Source organism: Pogona vitticeps, chromosome 2, assembly GCF_051106095.1.
Source record: "Pogona vitticeps strain Pit_001003342236 chromosome 2, PviZW2.1, whole genome shotgun sequence".
NCBI classification, from domain to species: Eukaryota; Metazoa; Chordata; class Lepidosauria; order Squamata; family Agamidae; genus Pogona; species Pogona vitticeps.
Genome location: NC_135784.1, coordinates 111,109,428 through 111,131,423, shown reverse-complemented (window position 1 = coordinate 111,131,423; position 21,996 = coordinate 111,109,428). Strand labels below are relative to the sequence as shown.

At 39.0% G+C, this 21,996-nt stretch overlaps 2 protein-coding genes across 3 annotated transcripts in view; both read left to right on the top strand.

Moving 5' to 3' along the window:
* Nucleotides 1-19,645, top strand: part of CREBRF (CREB3 regulatory factor) — a 46,073-nt gene extending 26,428 nt beyond the window's left edge. For both annotated transcript variants that reach the window (XM_020806807.3, XM_020806817.3), the window contains exons 3-9: nt 1,167-1,292; nt 3,930-4,995; nt 9,830-10,024; nt 10,920-11,109; nt 11,454-11,527; nt 12,286-12,408; nt 13,674-19,645. In XM_020806807.3, coding sequence (XP_020662466.3) covers nt 1,167-1,292; nt 3,930-4,995; nt 9,830-10,024; nt 10,920-11,109; nt 11,454-11,527; nt 12,286-12,408; nt 13,674-13,789 — 1,890 coding nt within the window. In that variant the 3' untranslated portion in view covers nt 13,790-19,645. The remainder of the gene's footprint in view (nt 1-1,166; nt 1,293-3,929; nt 4,996-9,829; nt 10,025-10,919; nt 11,110-11,453; nt 11,528-12,285; nt 12,409-13,673) is intronic.
* Nucleotides 19,646-21,418: 1,773 nt separating this feature from the next.
* The window catches only part of BNIP1 (BCL2 interacting protein 1), a 20,401-nt gene continuing 19,823 nt past the window's right edge, over nt 21,419-21,996 (top strand). Inside the window, exon 1 of the transcript XR_013541915.1 lies at nt 21,419-21,996. This exon is cut by the window's right edge and continues 2,894 nt beyond it. The gene's annotated coding sequence lies outside the window, so the exon portion shown is untranslated.

Genomic DNA, 21,996 nt, shown 5'->3' with positions numbered 1-21,996 from the left:
GGATGGGTGCAGAAAAGTGCTGATGGAATTGGCTTATGGAGAAATTGGGCAATTCCGCCAAGCCCGCCTGCCTTTTTCTTGTGCAGCCAGAGCTTGAGAAGGCAATTTCCAGGCAGGGGTGGCGGGCATGGTTTGAAAGAGCAGCAGCTATAACAGTGGTGGTGTTGAACAATTGAATAATCTCGTAGTAGTTAGTTTCTGTATTTCTGGTGTGAAACAATGGTGGCTGCACAAGTATAGAATTTAGTCAGTAGAAATACTGCATGTCGAACTGCTTTTCTATGATGTCACCACTTCATAAAACAACAATATGCAACTTGAAACTCTTGCCTGCAAATGGGTAGGAAACCTTTTTCAATCACAGTCTGAATTTGAATATTGGAAGGACCTTGGGCAGGAGGATAGTGCGCCAAATGTAATATGATTAATATGGCAAGAAGTAGAGGACAAAGAAAGTAACTAGGTGGGAGTGGAACACATTCCAGGGGTGCAAAGCATAACTCTGTACCTTTTCTCAGGAGTTAAGTCCTTGTGCAATAGTGTCTTAAACAGGGTACTACTTGTTAAGGAATAAACTGTGTATGTAACAACATCAAACAAGGCCATGTGATACAATTTCTAAAATGGAGAGGACCATTTTGGTTATAATGTTTCAGTTCCAGAATAATCTCTCCAATATTGTCTTTTATGGCTTGCTTTTAGGCAAGCCATAAAAGTCTCCTTTTATGTGTCTTTGTCACACTGTTATTTTAAACTGTGTTTTTTATTTGTATTAAATAAATTTATTTTGTACTTTGATACAGAAAATGGGGTATAAATTATGGAAATGAAGTACCATTGGGGGGAAAATTTCCTTAGAGAGGAAGTTAAGCAAAATTTGTACTATACATTGATAAAAAATGAGTGCATTTGTTAATTTATTTTGCATATAGCGTGTGGACTACTAGTCTGCCTTCATTTATTTAAACTATTTGGTAAATGTAGAACATTGACCAGGTGGTTAACTTGTAGATTGGCTTTTGGGCCCCTGCTGTAAGAAGGTGCTACTGTCTAAAGGAGAGTATAGGGGAAAGGATGACCATAAACTGATTTTTCAACTAGACAGGACTGACATTTTTGTGGGGAAAATGTTTCTTATATTGTGTGATTATGACTATCTATTGTAGCCTAGTGTGAGCGGAATGGACCCTCCTTTTGGGGATGCTTTTCGAAGCCATGTGTTTTCAGAACAGACTTTGATGAGCACAGATCTTTTGGCGAACAGTTCTGATCCAGATTTCATGTATGAATTGGTAAGTTATTTTATTTTCTTCTGATCACATAAAGAATAGCTTAGCCTTTTTCATATGTGAGTGGATGCACTTAATAAGGATTTGTTCAGTGAAGTGTGTTGTACTTTTCTATTAACTTTAATCACTAATTGAGAAAGACAGATAAATCTGACTGACAAGAAGAAAGCTTTGACATACCATCTATTGAAGAGCTGTTTTGTCACTTTGGAACATTCCTGCATTATAGACTTGAAAATATTACTGCATACAACAGGAACAACTTGTGTATTAGAAGATGTGTTTATTTGTTTAAAAAATAAGGGAAGTAGAATGAGAGTTGGAAGATTTCCAATGGTCAGAATACTGTTGCACATTTGCACAAAAACGTAGCTTTTAACAGTAAATTGGTATAAGTCAAGAAATCTCTATAGGCATTATCTGTTGTGTGTCGAATTGCACAACTCAGTATGCAAAACATAATGCCTACTGAGATTTCTTAGCTTATGGCAATTTGCTAATAAAAGTTACGCCTTTTGCATAACTGTGCAACAGGATTTGGCCAATAAATCATCAGGTTCTGTTCCCATAGAGTATTCAGAACAAGGAGATCTACAAAGGGAAAAAATATTGCTCCTTCAAGCTAGAAAGTTGCCACAGTCCTCATCCACCTTCAGCATCTTCCTTGTTTCATTGTCACATTATCTTTTCAGACGGAATGTTTTCCCCCATCTTAATTGGTTTTTCTTGGTTGTGAAGTAGTGGTTTTCCATTAGATGAGTAGTATGCAAATACTATAAATAAAGGTTGTTGTGGGTTTTTTTGGGCCATCAATCTCAGTGACAGATAATCTCTCCCTCTCCCCCTCCCTCATAACAACAAAAAATATGCAGATCACCCTATCTCCTGAAAAAAGACAAAAGCCGTTCCCACAGCTATAAATATTATCCAACAAACACCATCAGAGCATGGACAGAGTTCCTACTCCAGTCCTCTGAAGATGCCGGCCACAGAGACTGGCGAAACGTCAGGAAAAACAACCTTCAGAACATGGCCAAACAGCCCAAAAAACCCACAACAACCACTATAAATCTAGTCTGACTCTAATATTGTAACAACATTGTTGCTTCTCATGTCGTTAACCTATTTACATTTACTTAGGGGCTGCAGCCATATTGCATTAACCACTCTCATTCTTGTAAATATCTGGAAACTAGTCCTGCCTTGATCTTTGTTTGAGCTAATCATGGTTGAACCCTTCAGCATGAAAACATGTGTCTGATTTTCCCCCCTTGTGGAGGGATACTAAAACCAAGTTTTAAAAGTACACAAAAACTGTGTTTGCTCACCCAGCCTCTTTCCCATAGCAGCCAACCAGCATCTTTGCAAATTCGGCAAAGAGGATATGATAGCAGTAGTAACATCTTATCCATATTCTCAAGCAGCATTATGCCTCTGGTTCTGAGGTTAATAGATAATGATGGCTAGGCAATGATAGCCTTGTCCGAGATTTGTCTAATCCCCGTTTAAAACTGTCTGAGTTTCTAGCCATCACCACATCTTGTAGTAGCAAATTTTAATCGTTGTTTTCATCTGTCCTCAGACTTTTACTGCAGTCTCTTTGGTTGGCCTGGGATTTTATTGTGAGAAATGGAGAAAAAACCTCTCACTATTTGTTCAAGTAGTGCATAATTTCATATGTTTTGTCCATCATGTGTCCTCTTAGTCACCTCTTCCAAAAGTTAAATAGTTCCAAACATTGTTGCCTTTATGCAATGAGGAGCTCCTCCCAACTCCTGAGCGATTTTGGTTTCCCTTTTCTATAAAAAATAGTCTTCCATGTCTGCTTAGAATAAGGTTCTTCGGTGTGTGGCTGTTAAGAGATTCTGTCTGACTAACATGGGCTTCTTACCCTTTTGTCTGTTGTACTAATTTAATTTGTTATTAAATGGCGTATGTGATAAAAGCACTGATAGGTAATTAGATCAAGGATTTCTTGTGGCTAAATAATTATTAAACTGGCCGCAGAAATTGTGAATCTCTGAAAAACCTTCACTTGGAAATGCAGTCCTCTGTAAGGGAGGATTGTAGCCTTAAACAGGTTTCTCCTTTTAGGTATTTGTAATTTTGGAGACATGTATTAGGAATGGTTAAAGTGCCACCCATGGGTTGCAAGCCCCCCCCAACCCATTGCAGCAACCAAAGTATCCACTAATATCCCTGACTTCCCCCCAAAATGCCCTCCCAAAGGCCTCTGGAAGGCAACTTACACTGTACAGTTAATTTCCATGGGCCTGTTACTTTATGCTTTAAAAGGCCTTTTTGAAAACCAGAAGTGATTGGACTATCACTTTCTATTCTTTGAAAAAAGGGCTTCTATTATTTGAAAAAGAACCAAAAGAAGAAAAAAAGGGATGCAATTTGTATTTTGGGGCCATGTAATCAGAGGGAGCAAGGTGGTAGAAGGGAGTATATGCCCCTCCAGGGTGTGAGAAAGGACAAGGGTCCCCTGGGCATTTGGAAGTTGCCCATCCTGGTATGCCTGGTGCACTTGAACGGTAAATTAGCTGTTTAAAAAGCTACTTCTAGAAAGTAGGTAGTAAATTGGAGAAAAAACAAATTTACTCTTACTTACTCACCTTCTTTAAATTATCTGTATAGGACAGAGGAATGGATTACCAGCAGAGTTCCAGGGACAACCTCTTTTCTGTAGAGGACTGTAAAGAACTTGAGAACTTGGAGCCTTTTACAGACATTTTGGACACTGAACCATGTTTCCCTGCAAACTGGGAACAATGGGACACATACTCTGAAGATTTGACAAAGTATACCAAGTTGACTAGCTGTGACATTTGGGGAACAAAAGAGGTGGACTATTTGGGTCTTGATGACTTTTCAAGCCCATACCAGGATGAAGAGGTGATAAGTAAAACTCCAACATTGGCTCAGCTCAACAGTGAAGACTCACAGCCTGTCTCAGATCCACTGTGCTACCCAGAATTGCTGTTCAGTGTAAAACAGACCCAGCTATCTTCTCTGCCAATGAAGAAAATTGCAGCTAGAGCAGCTGCTCCTGTTTGTTCATCCAAGACTGCTCAGTCTGAAGCACCTTTATCAGAACTTTCCCAAAAAGCAAGCAAGCCCAATTCAAGCACGGAAATCATGGTGAAGACCAATGTGTACAATAATGAGAAAGTGAACATTCATGTTGAATGTAAAGACTATGTTAAAAAGGCAAAAGTAAAGATAAATCCTATACAGCAGAGCAGGTCTGCTATGAGCCAGGCAAATGCTGATGCTGCAAAAGAGAATACTTGCTACTGTGGAGCTGTAGCAAAGAAGCAAGAGCGGAAAGGGACTGACTCCCTCCAGAGTCCCAGTGCTCCTGTGTTGCCTTTCAAAGAGACTCAAGCGCTGCTCCTTACTCCATCCCAGGCAGTCCCGCGACTCGTTGCTGAGGAGACCAGCCTCTCTGCCAGCACCTCTGTTTCTGATCCTTCACAGAAAAAAGAAGAACATAATTATTCTCTCTTTGTCGCTGACAGTTTGGGTGAGCAGGCAAGCAAAGCTGATCCTGACGAGGAGGATGAAGATGAGGATGAGGTGGAGGATGAAGACCATGATGAAGGGTTTGGAAGTGAGCATGAACTGTCTGAAAATGATGAAGAAGAGGAAGATTATGAAGATGATAAAGATGATGACATCAGTGATACTTTCTCTGAACCAGGTAATGAAGCCTGTGGAAGTCTAGCACTGTAATGTAACTCCACAGACAGTGCCCATTCATAAGTAAAGAATCTGTGTTTTAATTAGCAGACATCCATGCCTATGGTGAAGGCAAGGAGCCTAGAACATAGCCATGTTTTTTTGCAACAGTCTTCTCTAACTTTAGGATGTAACCTAGAACTAATTGGAAGGATCATATTGAGTGAGCTTTTAACAGAATACATATGTTGCTACTTGATCCTCTTGAAAGAGAAAATATATTACTTCATTTGTTAGGTCCAAGTGATTATTGGCAATAACACATGCCATGCTCATTATCCAGAAATAATGAAGAATGCATAATGAAACTTTCCTACATGGCGAGAAAGGCATTTTATTGCATGAATGAGCAATAGAATCCCCAAAGAAGATATAATACCGTCTGTTACTGTTATTGGTAAATGCTATTGCCTCATTTTGAGTGCTGAGATAAACTGATTTGTTAATTCTAAACATTTTATTATTTCTGTTACACTTTTGGAATAAAATCAGTCAAGAATAGTAGCCCTTCAAATAAGAGATGTTATACAGACATCATTCAGTTTAACTTATATTTTGCATTGACATGGATGCTTGCTAGATGAAAAGCAGACTATTTCTGTCTGAACAGATACTGATTAAAATTACTTGATGCATCTGTTCTATAAGCTCTCTATGTGTGTGTAACATTCATGTATGTATAAATACACTCTTTTTCTTTGTGACGTGGAGTGGAAGGCTTGCCTCCCCAGCAGGGGTGGTGGTGTTCTCAAACATCTGGGTGATTATGGGTAGAGGGAGATATGGCATTGGTGCAGCCCCTACTCGTGTTAGAAGAACAGTGAACAGATGTTTTAAGGCTGTTCACTGTTCTGGGGCTGTGACCAACTGCCAATCCTGCGGTAGTCAGATCAGCCGGTCCTCCACTCTAAAACTGGTGCTGCTGAATGCCAGGTCTGTGCCCAATAAATCCCAGATTATTTAAGATCTTATTCTGGAGGAGGATTCAGACCTGGCGTGTATAACTGAGACTTGGGTAGGCGGGGAAGGGGGAGTTCCCCTGACCCTTGCCTGTCCCCCTGGTTACGCAGTCCAGCACCAAGGCAGACTGGAGGGGGGAGTAGCCATTGTTTATAGAAACACTATAGAGGTTACTAGGTGCTCCTCAGTGGTGAAGCCAGGTCTGGAGGCCCTCCACGTGTTTGTTGGGGCCAGGGATGGTATTGGGATCTTGCTGGGTTACCACGCTCTCCGCGACCCAACCATCTCCCTACCAGAGCTGGCGGACTTTGTCTCTGCGGCACTGTTGGAGTCCGCGAGGCATTTGGTCCTAGGTGACTTCAATATCCATGTGGAGGCAGGGGTTTCTGGTCCAGCTCTTGAGTTCTTGGAAACCATGCTTCCTTGGACATGTCCCAACATATCAAAGGTCCCACACATGTGGGCAGCCATATGCTAGACCTGGTATTTTCCATCGAGCAGAGTGAGCGTGGTCTGATGGTGACTGACCTGGTGTCAGTCCCCTTGTCATGGTCAGATCATCACCTAATAAAATGTAACCTCTTAGTGGCACTCCCTCCCTGCAGGGAGCATGGACCTATTTTGATGGTCCGCCCTTGAAGGTTACTGGATCCATTATGATTCCAGGATACAACAAGAGGGATTCCAGCTGATCTGTCTGGCGCTCCTGTCGAAGCTCTGGTTGACGGCTAGATTGCTGCCACAACTAGGGCCATAGACACGATCGCTCCTAAACGCCCTCTCCGTCGCAGAGCTCGGCCAGGGGCCTGGTATAATCAGTAACTACGAGCTATGAAGCAAAATAGGAGATGGCTAGAGTGCACTTGGAGAGACAAACCGATGGATTATAATAAGAGAGCTGTTAGGATCGCAACTAACCATTACCTGGCAAAGGTGAAGGCTGCTAGATGATCACACTTCGCTGACTGGATAAGCGAAGCTTCAAATCAGCAGGTGGAACTTTTCCGTATAGTTCGCGATCTATCCAGAATTGGTCTGGGTGATGGATCTCCCACTAATATCTCACCTGACCAATTTGCATCATTTTTTAAATCTTTTTTTCTTCCCCCCCCCTTTTTATATATTTATTTAGATTTTTATATATTATATATTATATATTATATATTTATTTAGATTTTTTAAATCTAAAGGGGAGACCATCAGCCGGGATCTCTCTCCTTTTTTAAATACAGTGGATCGAGCAGAGATCTCCAGTGCTCTGCCTTGCCCGATGAGACTTGAACTCTTTCAGCCTGTGACACCAGATTTGGTGGACAAAGCATTTGATCGCTGTCGGGCCTCCTCCTCCTCCCTTGACCCTTGCCCAGCCTGGCTAATCAAAGCAGCTAGGCCTATAACAACTGAATGGGCCACTGCAATAATTAATGGGTCTCTCCTTGAGGGCAGGGTTCCTCTTGCACTCAAGGAGACACTCATTAGGCCAATTAGGAAGAAACCAGATTTGGTGGCGGACGACATTGGGAACTACAGGCCCGTCGCCAATGTTTCTTACCTTAGCAAAGTGATGGAGAGGGTGGTGGCCAATCAGCTGCAGGCTCTTTTGGATGAAACCAATGCCCTGGACCCATTTCAGTCAGGCTTCAGGCCGCGCCACAGTACGGAAATGGCACGAGTCGCACTGTTGGATGACCTGTTGAGGGAGGCTGACAGAGGCAATATGTCCTTGTTGGTCCTCCTCGACATTTCAGCAGCCTTTGATACTGTCGACCACAGTATCCTCCTGGGGAGACTCTCAGAGTTAGGAATCGGTGGACAGGCACTTGCCTGGTGCCATTTCTTCTTGGAGGACCGCCCTCAGCGAGTCCAGCTTGGAGAGAGTGTTTCAGCCCAGTGGAGCCTCAATTGTGGGGTTCCGCAGGGTTCGATCATCTCTCCAATGCTGTTTAACATCTATATGAGGCTGCTGGGAGGGGCCATCAGGGGGTGTGGGGCTTCGTGCCATCAGTATGCTGATTACACACAGCTCTACATCTCTTTTTCACCTTCCTCAGTGGATGCCGTCCCATCCCTTGAGCGCTGCCTGGAGGCTGTACTGCGGTGGATGCAGGAGAATGGGCTGAGGTTGAACCCGGGCAAGACAGAGGTCCTGATGGTGGGTGGCCCCTCCATCTGCGGTTTGGGAAACTCCCTCTCTTTTGTGGGGGGTGACTCTCACCACAAAAAGTGAGGTTCGCAGCTTGGGAGTACATCTGGACCCGGCGCTCACCATGGAGACCCAGGTGGCATCAGTGGTCCACTCCGCCTATTTCCATCTGCGGCAGATTGCCCAGCTGCGTCCCTATCTTGATGTTGGGGCGCTCACCACTCTAGTCCACGCGCTTGTAATCTTGAGATTAGACCACTGTAATGCACTCTATGTGGGGCTACCTTTGAGGTTGTTGCGGAAACTTCAAATGGTGCAAAATGCGGCGGCCAGATTTCTCACTGGAATGAGAAAATACCAGCATATCACTCCCACCCTAGCCGCCTTGCATTGGCTTCCCATTCGTTTCTGCATCCACTTCAAAGTGTTAATGATGACTTATAAAGCCCTAAACGGTTTAGGACCTTGATACATGGCAGAACACCTTCTCCCACCTAGATCTACCCATCACCCGTTTTAGCCAGGGAAGACGGCTGAGGGGCCTAACACCAAGAGAGGCCCGGAAAGAAAGAACAAGAAACCGGGCCTTCTCGGCAGTGGCCCCTCAACTATGGAACACCTTGCTGTCGGAAATCACCCTGGCACCCTCGCTGAATGTTTTTAAGAGTCATTTAAAGACTTGGCCCTTTAGGCAGGCCTTCCCTCCAGTCAACACTTGAATAATTTTCCTCTTTAATTTTCCTTTTCCTCCATCTTGAATTTCTAAATTTGTTGATTTAATCATGTGATTGTTTTATGCCATATTTTGATAGTAATGATAATGTTTTTATATGATCATACTTTATGATGTTTTATAATTGTTTGTAAGCTGCCCCGAGTGGACTCTGTCTAGAGGGGCGAGGTAGAAATCAATCGATCAAAGCTCATCAGTGTAAGACTAGAGAATGATAGTCTTAGGTTGCTATGTAATGATGAGTAGAAACTTAGTTCTTTGGACTTAAGTGCCACAGCGGTCTCTGTAATATGGAGCTGAAAATATTATAAGTTAACTATGCTCTGGCTCCAGTTTACATTTTTCTCTGTACCTATCTCTGCAGTGCATTTTTTGGCTTACATATGAGCATTTGCCTTATATATAGGGCAAAAAAGTAAAGTAGTAGCTGAGGAAATTAGTAGCTGAAATGGAGGCGGAAGTGATAAGGAATTGAAGCTGGCTCTAGATTCCAGTTGGGAATCTAGCGCCACCCAAAGCTGTGCAGCTAGAGAACATGTGTCGGATGAAACATGTGACAGTTTTGCAACAGCAGTTAGTGGTTACACAGTAAATAGCATTTTTCACAATTTGCTCTCAATGTTCTGTTCTGGAGAAAGGTTGTTTTGTCTGGTGGTTACATTGGCAATGTTTCAGCAGCAACTTCAGAGTGCTTGTAGGCTTTCATTTTGTAACAGTAAATAAAGTATGTCCAATAAAATGTTGTTTGGTAAATGAAATTGTCATTTTATGGGTGGATTGACAAATAAGGTCAAAAAGCTTACATAATGCTCTGAAGAACAGCTTAAATATTGAACAAATTAGCAAATTTCCAACTCCTATTTCCCTATATTCTTCCCTCTTATAATTGAAGTCTTTTCTGTCCATCTCAGCCCATCTTAATATGGAAAACTTTGAAACAACTTATTTATGTATTTTTAGGATATGAAAATGATTCTGTAGAGGACTTGAAAGATATGACTGCAATATCTTGTCGAAAAAGAGGCAAGCGAAGATATTTCTGGGAATATAGTGAGCAACTGACACCATCACAGCAAGAGAGAATGTTGAGGCCTTCAGAGTGGAATAGAGACACATTACCAAGCAATATGTATCAGAAAAATGGATTGCATCATGGTAAGAACAGTTCCTATGTAGATGAAGTTGCTTTCTAGTATGCATGGGTGCTATTTCTAAAACTTGTAGAAAATTCTGGCTTTGTTCAAGGAAGATGTTCTTTAAGCTATTCAATCTGTCTCTGTCATGGTTGAGCTGTGACTTACAACTGAAAAAGCGGTAACTTGAACTTACTTTAAAGAGACATGGGAGCACTGAGAAATGTAGTTGCTGAAGTTTTTTGTTTGGTACCATTCTAATGCCTCTTCTGCACAGCTAGCTCCTGCTAATTTTACAAAGTAGTTATGCATAGGTTTTTTATCTCCTTCATCATACCTGCAGTAATTTACAGAGACAGTGGTACTGGGATGACAATGTGGTTGACTATCAGAACAAGACAGTCATGCTGTTTGTGGCAAAGGTGATAGTTCCCCTTCTATCTGGCACCCTCTGTTTCTGGTGGCACTGGTTTTCATCACCCTTGTGAGTAAGGCCAACATTTCTAGATCTCAATTTGGATTAGGGTACAAAACAAATATTTTATATTACTTTTCATTGTGCTGATGGTCATTTTGAGCACTAAACCTTCTTACCATTAAAGCGTAAATGTGAAAGCTCCAAACTGTGCAGTATAACAGCAGCACAATGTATACGTAATGAAGTGGCCGTCATTCTGTCTGGCTGTCCACCTTGCATCTGCAGATTTTTCAGTTATATTTTTCTTTGCACCAATGTTATGTTTCCAGTCTGGGTCTATAGTATCTTTAAAATCCATACAAACCTGACTTAGTTTATGTATTCTAATGAAAATAAATATGAAGGAAGCATGGGGGACTGTAAACTAAATAATATTTCTGTACTTTGAATGTCTTCTTGCAACCCATCAAATCACCTACTTGTATCTGTGTTTAAATAGGAAAATATGCTGTTAAGAAGTCACGGAGGACTGATGTAGAAGACCTGACACCTAACCCCAGAAAATTATTACAGATTGGAAATGAACTGAGGAAGCTTAATAAAGTGATCAGTGATTTGACCCCAGTCAGCGAACTTCCATTAACAGCTAGGCCAAGGTCAAGGAAAGAAAAAAACAAGCTAGCTTCTAGGTAATGAGTTTTTAATTAACTAAGTTCCTAATTGTTTATATGCCCTGCCGACTGGGGGGGGGTCTTTTTGATAAGCACATTTAGGTTGAGTAAATTTTTATAGTTGTTGTAATATTCTATAATGGCCTTAAATGCTTGAAGAGGAATACTGTATGATTGTGCTACTGAAAGGATAAATGTGTGTTAAAGTAAGATTTTTCATTGTGTCTGGGCAGTTACACTTTACAACATAAAACTGTGAAGCACTGACTAGAAGACCTGCATGGTGAATTTTTTAATGCAACTTTGATACAATGTGTTGGCTATTCTCATTTTGTTTTTTCCTTGTCTCATTACCATTACAGGGCTTGCCGACTGAAAAAGAAAGCACAGTATGAAGCCAACAAAGTAAAACTTTGGGGTCTCAATACTGAATACGGTAAGCCTTTATTTAAGGAAGAAAATGCCTTAATTAGTAGTGTTTTTTCTTGCAAAAACTACATGTGGTTGGTGATCAAGACCTTGAAGCCTAGTTGTTTTCTGTAACTATATTGTCTGATCCTATATGCACCCTCCTTTCCTGAGGTTTAAAAGCCACTAATCCAAACATATAGCTTGCAGAGTATTCTCTCTACGGGAAATAGTATCATGTGTTTTATAACAGTAATATTAAAAGTTAATGCTCTAAAGATGATCAGACTTTTGAAATGGCTTTTGGCAGCTAACAGTTGGGTCAACGGCCGTTTTATCATGGTATCTCTCTTCTGGAATGCACCTCTCAGGGAGACACATCTGCTGCCCATGTTTATATATTTTATGTGCCTTTGTATTTTCCCAGACTTTCAGTCTACATTGTATTTTCCCCCTGTTATTATTGTTCTTAGCTTTACCTTCATGGGTCTATTATGTTCATATTAGCTGCTGTAAGGTGCCCTGGAAACTTTGCATTGAAGGGCTGTATAGAGATGTTTTTAAATAAAGAGTAGACTTGAATAGTCTTATTTATTTGTCTGTTTATCTGTCCATCTATATACCACCCTATTAGTGTGATGCACTAAACTGGGTAGTTTGCATTGTGATAAAACACAATGATCAATAAAATTAAAACAGAGCATACAAAGAACAATACAAATCTTCCTTTCCAAAAGAATTACATTGTATAGGCTTATGCTGTTGCTTGGTCTTTTCTGCCTATAGATAATTTGCTGTTTGTGATAAATTCTATCAAACAAGAAATTGTGACTAGAGTTCAGAGTCCTAAAGATGACAGAGAAACCAATATGGCTCAGAAACTCGACATATTTATTAAAGACACCCTTGGTAAGTAAGCATCAAGTGCAATATTACTGATAAAGAGGAAGAGATGTAGGATTTCCATCATTTTAGTGTTTCTAAATCTTGAAAGAGGGATACCCAGTGTGGTGTAGTGGACAGAGTGATGGACTAGGACTCAGGAGGCCTGTGGTTGAATTCCTAGTGAATCATGGAAGCTAACTGGGAGTGTGGAACTGGTAAAAATATTCTTTAAATATTATACATAAGCTTGAAAGCCCTATTAGAGTTACTGTAAGTCATTTTTGACTGATGGCAAGTAACAAAAATCTCAAAACACTATTGTACTCATAGCATTTGTGCATAGAGTGTGCATCTTAGCATTTTAGCTGAGAGGAGGGGTTGAAAGTTTAGAATGTCCCTGAGACTGTCTATGCAGCTGTAGAAGTACCCATGTGTGTGAATTCATGGATGACCACTCAAAGAACTACAGTTACAGGTAAATAACCTGTACTTCCTCTTTTCTCCATGTACACCTGAAAAATACTCTTTTTGTTTGTTTTTTACTTTTTATACACACACACAAATGGTGATGTTTGAGCAAGGTCCACTCCTTTCTCTACCCTTCCTTTGTTAGGGAAAGGAAATAGTTCAGGTAGGACCATATGCCAAGAAGGAAATAACTCTGATGTAGTAGAGGAGGCTTCCCCAGTTTGGAAAATCTGTTTGAATGCCTGCCTATATCATCTGCAGATCATCTACTGATCTATTTTCTTCCTTCTCTTAAGGCTTTTTCTTACTTTATATCCTCTTCAGTAATGCACAACACACTGAACTGATACCTTGCTATATTCCCTGAATGGAAAAATGGGAGATTATGTTTTGATGCTTGGTTGAAGACAAAGAACTGCTAATAAGATGTTAGCAGACTTTCAGTGTTCTTGAGGAAACCTCAGAGGAGCCAAATTTATTTCCTAAATTTTTCTAGACTATGCTTTCATTGTCTTTCTCATTTTGTACTTATATATTTTGCTTCTTTTCATTATTAATACAACTTAGGTTTTGAGGTCACCTTCAGTTTTTAATTAGCAATTGGACTGTTGCTTCTAATCCATTTCCTAGAGTTGATAAGCATACAGTATTGTCCATTGTTTCTGTAATTGTTTCTGATTCTTTTAAGTGCTACCATCATAGAACTGATCCCTCTCAAAATGTGCTTAGCACTACCAAGTACCTTGAATTAATGAAAAGGGATCAGGGAACACCTGTTTTCTTAATGGTATTCTGAAAATGTGTTTCATTAATTCTTCCAGGACCACCTGTATCTGGACAAACTTCAGAATTTGTGAATCAAGTTTTAGAAAAAACAGCAGAAGGAGATCCTACAGGCGGTCTTGTAGGGCTGCGAATACCAACATCAAAAGTTTAGTAGATGTCACTTCACTCATCCTTTTTCGTCACAGTTTTGCCTGTGTCATGTACTACATTGTAAAATTAATTCTGGTCTGCATGTGAATTTAGCATTATAGAAAACACAGTTTTAAGTTCCATCATTTTGTTTCTTTTCTTATAACAATGTAGTAAGATAAGTGAAAGCATGATATAAAATGCTTAATGGCATTTTGGAACATAAATCTTAAAGTTTTAAACCTGCTTCTGGCATAAATGTGATGAGTACATAATTCATCTTCAAATTAAGGTCATCTAGGAGTGGATTATATAGCCTATGTAGGAGCAAAACATGTTTTTTCCAAATCAAAATCAAGGAAAATGCCAACCATTAAAGCAGGTTTATGCTCTAAGTAAAATAAAAATATAAACTCAAGTTTCTTTTCAAGAATTATTGCTCTTATGTTCTAAATAAAACAGTAAGTTTTCTTTGCAACCATAACTTGTACATAGCACACCTGGCAAGAAAGCTAGTGTGCCATATAAAAAGTATAATTTTCTGGGCTTGATACGGTATTTAAATGTCTGTGCAAGTAAGAAAAAATGTATACTCTTTGTGCCTTGTATTGGGGGCGGGGAGAAGTGTAAAACTATAAATGATAAAAAGACTTTGAATGATGAGAAACCCTCATGGGGAGGAGTTGTATAGATGGCCTCGTGGGTTTTAATGTATTTGTTCCAGCTCTTACAAATGTTTGAATGTATATAGGAATATGTTGAAAATGTAGATATGCCACAGAGTCTATGTATTGTATAAAAGATGGCTCTAGAAAACTCATTTTCGGTACTTAGCCGGAAGAAAACAAATACTTGCACATTAATGCGATTGTTTATTTTTGTACCAAAGATAAATGCAACTGATATGGCAAACTGCCAGTTTAAGTAAAGTTTTGCACAGCTTACATGATACTGTACTGAATGTATAAAAAGAAAAAAAAAACTTAAAAGGTCAGGGTTAGGGATCTTACTGAACTGTGAATTTCTTTCTTTCTCTTTGGGTCCAATTATCTACAGAAGGAGCATTCATATATAACTTTTTTTTTTGCTGTTCTAGTTCGCTTCATAGTAGATAACTTGGCCATTAGAAGGCTGTAAATTCTTGTTTTCTGCACTTACGGTAGAAATTTTAATATATTTGAATTTTAGTGAGCTATTGGTAAACTAGAGGTCAACTTTGGGAATTAAAAATTTAGCTTGTAGTATACTTCCACCAAACAACCAAAATAAAATTATTTTTATTGCAATGTGTATATATGTAAAGAAAGAAGAGCTACAAATATCTAATTCCTTAGTTGCCACTTTTCCAGTTGTTGTATTATTGTGCATGTGATGTTTCCAAGGATCAACACAGGCTAAAAAAAAAAAGAGAAGAATTTATAGATTTTATATTTTTGTACAGATATTTCAACTAGCTTCTTCAAACTTCTATGTGACTTATTGTTAACTCGTAGTTTCAATGACTGGGGGAATACAAATGTCCGTGCAGTTTGGCTCATGAGAGTCTGCTTTTAGTCAGTGTTAAAAGTACCAATGAAAAGCTTTATCTCTTGGTAAGAGAGTTGTTTTTGTCAAGACAGGATCATTATCTGGTTTCATGAATGCCTTCCTCCCCTTTGTTTGATATATAGATGACTATGTAACACTGTTTACTAAGGATACCAAATAATTTAGATGTAGCTCCTAGCAAGTGCAAAAATCTCATGAAGGTTTCCCCCACCCCAGCCCACTTTTTACATACTTGTTGTAGTGTAATTCTTTGCTCCTAAATGGAGGTTTGGGGCCTGTTTCATTGCTATATGCACAAGCAATGTTTTGTTTCCTTTTTTTCTTCTTCCCTTTTTTTGGTTAAAGGTTTGAAAGACTGGGGAAGGCCAGCATACCACTACAGAGCTGTACCACCCCAAAGCCTTCCCCCCCTCTCTTTCTATATTCTGCTGCTTTTTGCCATCTACTATTTTAAAAATATCTGAAGTATTTGCAAAACATCAGCAGAAATTTGCATGTCATGGTAGAGCAGAGGCCTTTTAAAAATGTGATGGTGTGTCCTGCAGGCCTGAAAAAATGCTGGAAAATCAGAGATATGTCTGGATTTGGGTTGTAGAGCTATTTCTTTTGTGTATTTTACAGGTACCTGTTTGAAATAATGTTGCATTGATAAAATGGTGTTTGAAAATTGTTCATGCTAAAATTTTGACACTGTGTCAGAAGAGCATGGAAAGGATATATTCTGCAACATGATAGGGTTTTGCTGTCTGGATTTGTTTTGCAAGTTAGACTGACAGTAAAAGAGGATATCCCCTTTGTAGTAGTTCAGGCTTTTCTGAGCTAATATCACTTTTACCGCTTTTGTGTGTTTGTGTGCATGTCTGAAAACCAGAACATGATTTTGATCTAGCATTGGGGGAAGAAACTTTGAATCTTTTTAGTAGATTCCATACCCTTGCATTTCAGTGTTTTCTATGTATTAAGTTATAGTCTGAAAGCTTTTAAATAGTTGAGCTTTTTAATGGTGACACTTTATTTTGTATCTATTTATATACAGTATGTATGTATATCTTAGAAAAGCACTTTGTTTAAAAAAGAAAAAAAAGATATTGCATTTTATATGATTCCTGCCATTTGCTGCTAACTCTGGGCTGGTCAGAATGCTGCAGCGATACTTGATCTAAATAAAACCTGGCAGTAAAATGTAGAGTAAATTTAAGACCTTTGCTGGTTTAACCTTATTGTAAAGATGACATAGGCAAGCTGTGCAGCTTTACATTTTAACCAGGGGACTCTGTGGCATTTAAAACAGTCTAGAAATGGTTGTACTTTTAATGCCAGTAACAATCTGCTTCCTCTAGTGTCATTAAATATCCGTTTAGTGTATAATTATCACAAATATTTTTTTTTAAAAAAAACCAAATGTTCATGTTTTGTTTGGAGAAATTGTGGCATGCATTTTGGATGATTATCTTTAAAGGAGCTCTCTAAAGATTTTCAGTGTTCATACATGGTATGTGGATCTTATTGAAGTCTTTGGTCACTTTCTGAGTGTAGGCATTGTGAATATTCTAATGTCATCCAAAACCGATTATACACCTTATTTTTTAAAAGAAGTCTTAGACTCTCTTTCATACACTGGATGCTTTAGAGTTTGTTTCCATATTAAAGCATGCTCTTGCTACAAATTTGTCAGTTTGAAATTGAGTGCCACACTTCTGTTTTTGAGCAGATAAAATGATCTACTTGCTCCGTACCATGTATGGTTCTTGTCCTTTACCCATTTTATCCATTGACAGATTATGATGTGGCTTTATATTGTGCCTTACTTGTATATTAGAACCAAGTTTATTTTTCATTCCCCAGGATTCCTTAAACCCTTGACCCCTTTTGGAAGCAAACTACAATAAAAGCATCATGAAGGAACTTCAAATAGGTCTGATTTAAAGTTGTGTTGCTAGTTTGTACTGGCGTAGGGTGACCAATTTTTCAATGGTCTTCAAAGATAGGAATTTTTATAGTAACTCCACTACATTGTACAAAAGCTTCTCTGCCTTTTCTCAGATTTATCAAGCACATCTTGATATTTAACTTTTTGGGGCTCATTAGTGCTAGTCTTCTGGCTAGTTAAAGTCTAGCTCTTTCCACTCCGTTCTCCAGTCAATGCAAACAGGAACATTGTTGTAGGAATTGGGCACAGGTATACAAAGTTCTTTTTTCTGGTCAGTAATTTATTTTTAAACTTATAGATGGAAATGTAGTGGGAAAGAGCAAATACTAAGTCTATAACAGACTAAGGTTTCTTGAATAATCTTAAAGCAACAGACATTTTTTTTTCAAATACCGTACTGTCAGTGTGGGTTTCACTTAAATCTGTACCATTTTTCTAATGTTTGCCTTTGTTAATAAATCTGCTTGTTTATTCACAAATGTCAATAACTGATGTATTGTTTCTCTTATTGTAAGTCTGTTCAGTATGGCTAGTTTTAAAAATAATAGCCTCCTACCTGTTTTTGATGGGTTTTCTTACAAGTTGCCTTCAGCAGAATAGTATAGCCAGTCTGTTCCTTGACTTACTTAGCAGTCTTCCTGGAATTCTGTTGAGGCACAATCAAATACATAATAGAGAAGTTCAGGCCTTCAGACCTGAATTTCATTCATGCCCAATCATGATTCCTTTTGTGAAGATAAGGCTTTAGCTGTGGAAGCATCTAGCTTAGCCTGCTATCAGATGGAAACCTACATTTTTGTGTAGCTGAATTTGTCTTTTGTTTTACTTTTTGTCTTTGTTTTATTTTGTTTTGTCTTACCTGAGGGATTGTGCAAAGACATTTCAATCAGTTATGAATCTGAAAACTGATTCTTTCTTTTAAAAAAATGCATTCAAGGGCATTACCACATGGAGAGAAATACACTTAGGGATGTTTCCAATATAAATGGAATGCTGTGTCTACATTTGCAGAAATGGCACTTTACCACATACTTCCTTCACAGGATTCTGAACTTCATTGGATCTCACTGATTTTTTTGAAGTGTTCTCCATTCCTTTAATTTCCACCAAATGATATAACCGGGTAGAAAGATGTTCTGTGCAATGTGATGCTTAGTCTCTAAAGATATTCACAGACTTCCACAAGAGCATCTTCATTGCACATTTTTGTCCCAAATCCTAAACACACTTTTTTGAAGCAAGCCCTAATTTTATCTGGATCAAACTTGACTTTCATGTTATTTGTATTCAAGGCTGTAACCTCAGTCTTTCTGGATAAAACATAAGCCAAGATAAGACCTTGGTAAATAGTGTGAAACAAAAAAAATATTTCTCTTGTGCAAGATTAGCCCTGAACTACCTTTATGTGGAGTAATGGGGATAACTCTTTCATTTTTATTGCAGTATCTTAAGATGCCTCTAAACATACAGGTTCCTGTTTTCTGTTCTAGGTAACAACTGCTACTGCCTTTGACCTTTAATTTTAAATAGGTATGTTCCTTAAACATAGAGCACACAGTGGATTGACCATACCAAGTAAAATTAGTTATTTGTTTGTTGAACAGTTAAAGAGAAGTCATGCATAACCCAAGTCCCAGTAATTTCAGAAGCTCTGCTCTTAGTACAATATGAGATAGGATCCAATCACACATGCTTGTCAAGGGATTCAACGTTGGTTTGTACTTTTAGAGCAATAGCAACTTTTCCTTTCTTACTAGTCTTCTGTGAAATGAAAAATCATAATGTTCTATCATTGTTATGGGCAATATATTCTACAAATTGAGTTTTCACACTTTTGGCAGTTGCCTCAAAGAGACTGAAAACCCTTTTGATCCATACATTGTAGTTAAAAACATATTTGGGTCTACAGTCCTAAGCATATTTAACTGTGAAGTTGATCCTCTTAAGTCAATGACATGTATTTCAAAGGAAGGGGGTTCAGAGTTAGGGTACAAGGTTGATGGTGTATGCAAACACAGCAAAACTTTTGAAAGGCAAAAAACAACAACAACCCAAACTCTTGCATATTAACAACTATGATGACCTTCCTATGCTTGAGATATTTGTAATGCTGTTAATATTATGTAATCCATTACCATCTGAAGCTCAGACAAATGTATTGAAGGTCTTTTTTCTGTTTAGAAAAACAAATTCTCTTTTAAAAGCATGATCTGTTTGAAAATTTTATAATGTTTAATGTTGTGTAATTTTCTTTTTTTTTTAAAAAAGAGGCACAATTAAATTTTATTTGTTTACTCTGTCACCCTTGAGCCCAAGCACTTCTATTCAGTTACAAACTCATCAATGTATGCAACATCCTTTGTAATTGAAAATAAATCGTGAAGAGAAGTTCTGACTTCACTTTGAGTTCTGTGTGGTTCTTCTCTGCGATATTTAGCTCATAGATTTTTAAAGTAAACGTGTCTGCTACAAAGGCTGTTATCTTCCTTCACACTAACAGAGATACCTCATACTAAAATGTCTTGATTCTGGAAGTCTGGCACAGTCTATAGAGCCTCCCTCTACAAGGATTTATAATCCTTTCATACAGGAAGAAACTTTGTCCCTTCAAGTGGCACTATTTAGCCTTGTGGGACACAAATGGGAATGTGAAGGAAATGTGAAGAATATCCCTAGTTGTAACTCACATTACTTAAATTTTATATCTTTCATTTTTAGTCTAGCCAATTTATATCAAAGCTTTCAGAAAGAATTGGGTGTTACCTGCTGATGTGCCTTCTTGTTTTCCCCAAGCACCTGTTTGTTTTGTTAACAGTTAAATCACCCATGCAGCTCATGGACCAAATGGGGCCCTTGACCCTTGTTTTTATATCCACTCTTTTTATCAGCTGCTCCATCTATCCAAACTGCCCATAAAGGCTTGGGCTTTCCCTTCCTGGTTTATTTAGCAAATGGGAAAGATGTTTTGCCCTGCCCTACAATCTCACAGGTCTCCATGGTGTGGGAGGACACTGCACCCGTACAGGCACTGCTAATCAGTGGTGGCAGCATGGGAGGGAATGGCGTATCTTGAAGTGTTCTGGTGGTTGTAGGTCCCAAAACCCATGGAATTGCCTACCCCTCTGGTAAGGTAGTAGAAGCATAAAGATAAGCCAGAGATGGGGAAAGTTCCTTTTTGGACCACAACTCCCAGAATCTCTTCAAAAAGTTGTTGTTGTTGTTTAGTTGTTAAGTCATGTCCGATGCTTTGTGACCTCATAGACCAGAGCATGCTAGGCCCTCCTGTCTTCTACTGCCTCCCGGAGTTGGGTCAAATTCATGTTGGTTGCTTCGATGACACTGTCCAATCATCTTATCCTCTGTTGTCCCCTTCTCCTCTTGCCTTCACACTTTACCAACATCAGGGTCTTTTCCAGGGAGTCTTCTCTCAAAAAGTAACTACTGTATTCCCAACTGCACCTCACATAAAGTTAAACTGTTTAACCTATCTATTCCAGGAATGGTTATTGTATCTGGCAGCAACTTTCCAATCAGTAAGTATTTCCAAATCCTGTTTCCAGAGATCTTTTCAACTGGAAATATTAAGAATTAAATCAAGGATCTTCTCTAGAGGAAAACATGCTGTGAAACTGAGCTGTAAGTTTAGGAAAATAGGATGTAAATGAGGGTCAAAATATTTAATAAGCTTATCCTATCATAAAGAAATACTAAATACTACTGTATGCTATAGTGACAATATGAAATGTAGGTCAAATTAAAAAACAAAATGTTCAGATAATATCTCTGGGCTGGAAGCCTGCTGGCATCATTGGGGTCCCTGCCAGGAAAGAGGTCCCACTTGGACTTTTGTCCCACACGTGAAAGAGAAACAAACCTGTGGGTGCTTTCAAGAGTGCTTCATTTCACTCTTCTACTTCTTTCCTGCAAGGGAAAAAACGTGGGTGGGGGAGGAATCACTCTCAGATTATGCTTTCAGGAGCTACTCAAAGAGCTACAAAAGAAAAGGAAATCCATTGCTATGTCCATTACTAATCAGACATAGAATGGATTCCTTTAAAAAAAACTGTGGCAAAGAACAGGTGGGACAGGGACTCAGTCTAAATAATAAGGGAGCATGGGCTGTTCCAGGATACATCTGGGGGCTACATTTCTTCTCCCATTTACTACAGGAGTAGTGGCTAACTAGGGCAGGACTATACAGTGAAAGCCCTCTCGATGGTCCCCTCTTGTCTTATTTCAAATGGAAGGGGCAAACAGGACCTCTGCCTAAAATCTTGGTACTTTAATAGATTAATGTGAGATATGGTTTCCTTAAATCTTCTGCTTCCAAACTATAGTTCTTAAAGTTTCCTTCCTCACCAGATTAGACTGATGTTTGCCATCAATTTATTGTAGGGGAGACTGGCCTTCAACTAAGGGTTTTTGCAGATGCGCTATCTGTATTGTCCTAAAGACTGAATGTACACTGATCTTCCCCTAACATCAAAAGTATATTCCTTTTATCTTGCTTTGTACCAGGGTTTCTGATATAGCCCCTACTAAGTTTCGGTGCCTTATTTTTCCCTCCCAAAAGCCTGGAGGTGCTTTGTACAGAGCTGGAGTTTTGCAGGATAGTTCTTCAGAGGCTAATGGCTAATAAGAAGCAGGAAACAAACATTAAGAACACAAAAGCAAGTACTGTATATACTGTATTGTCTTCCTGCAAAATCCTGGCATGGAGTCACAATCTGAAGAGAACTCCAAGCCCGCAC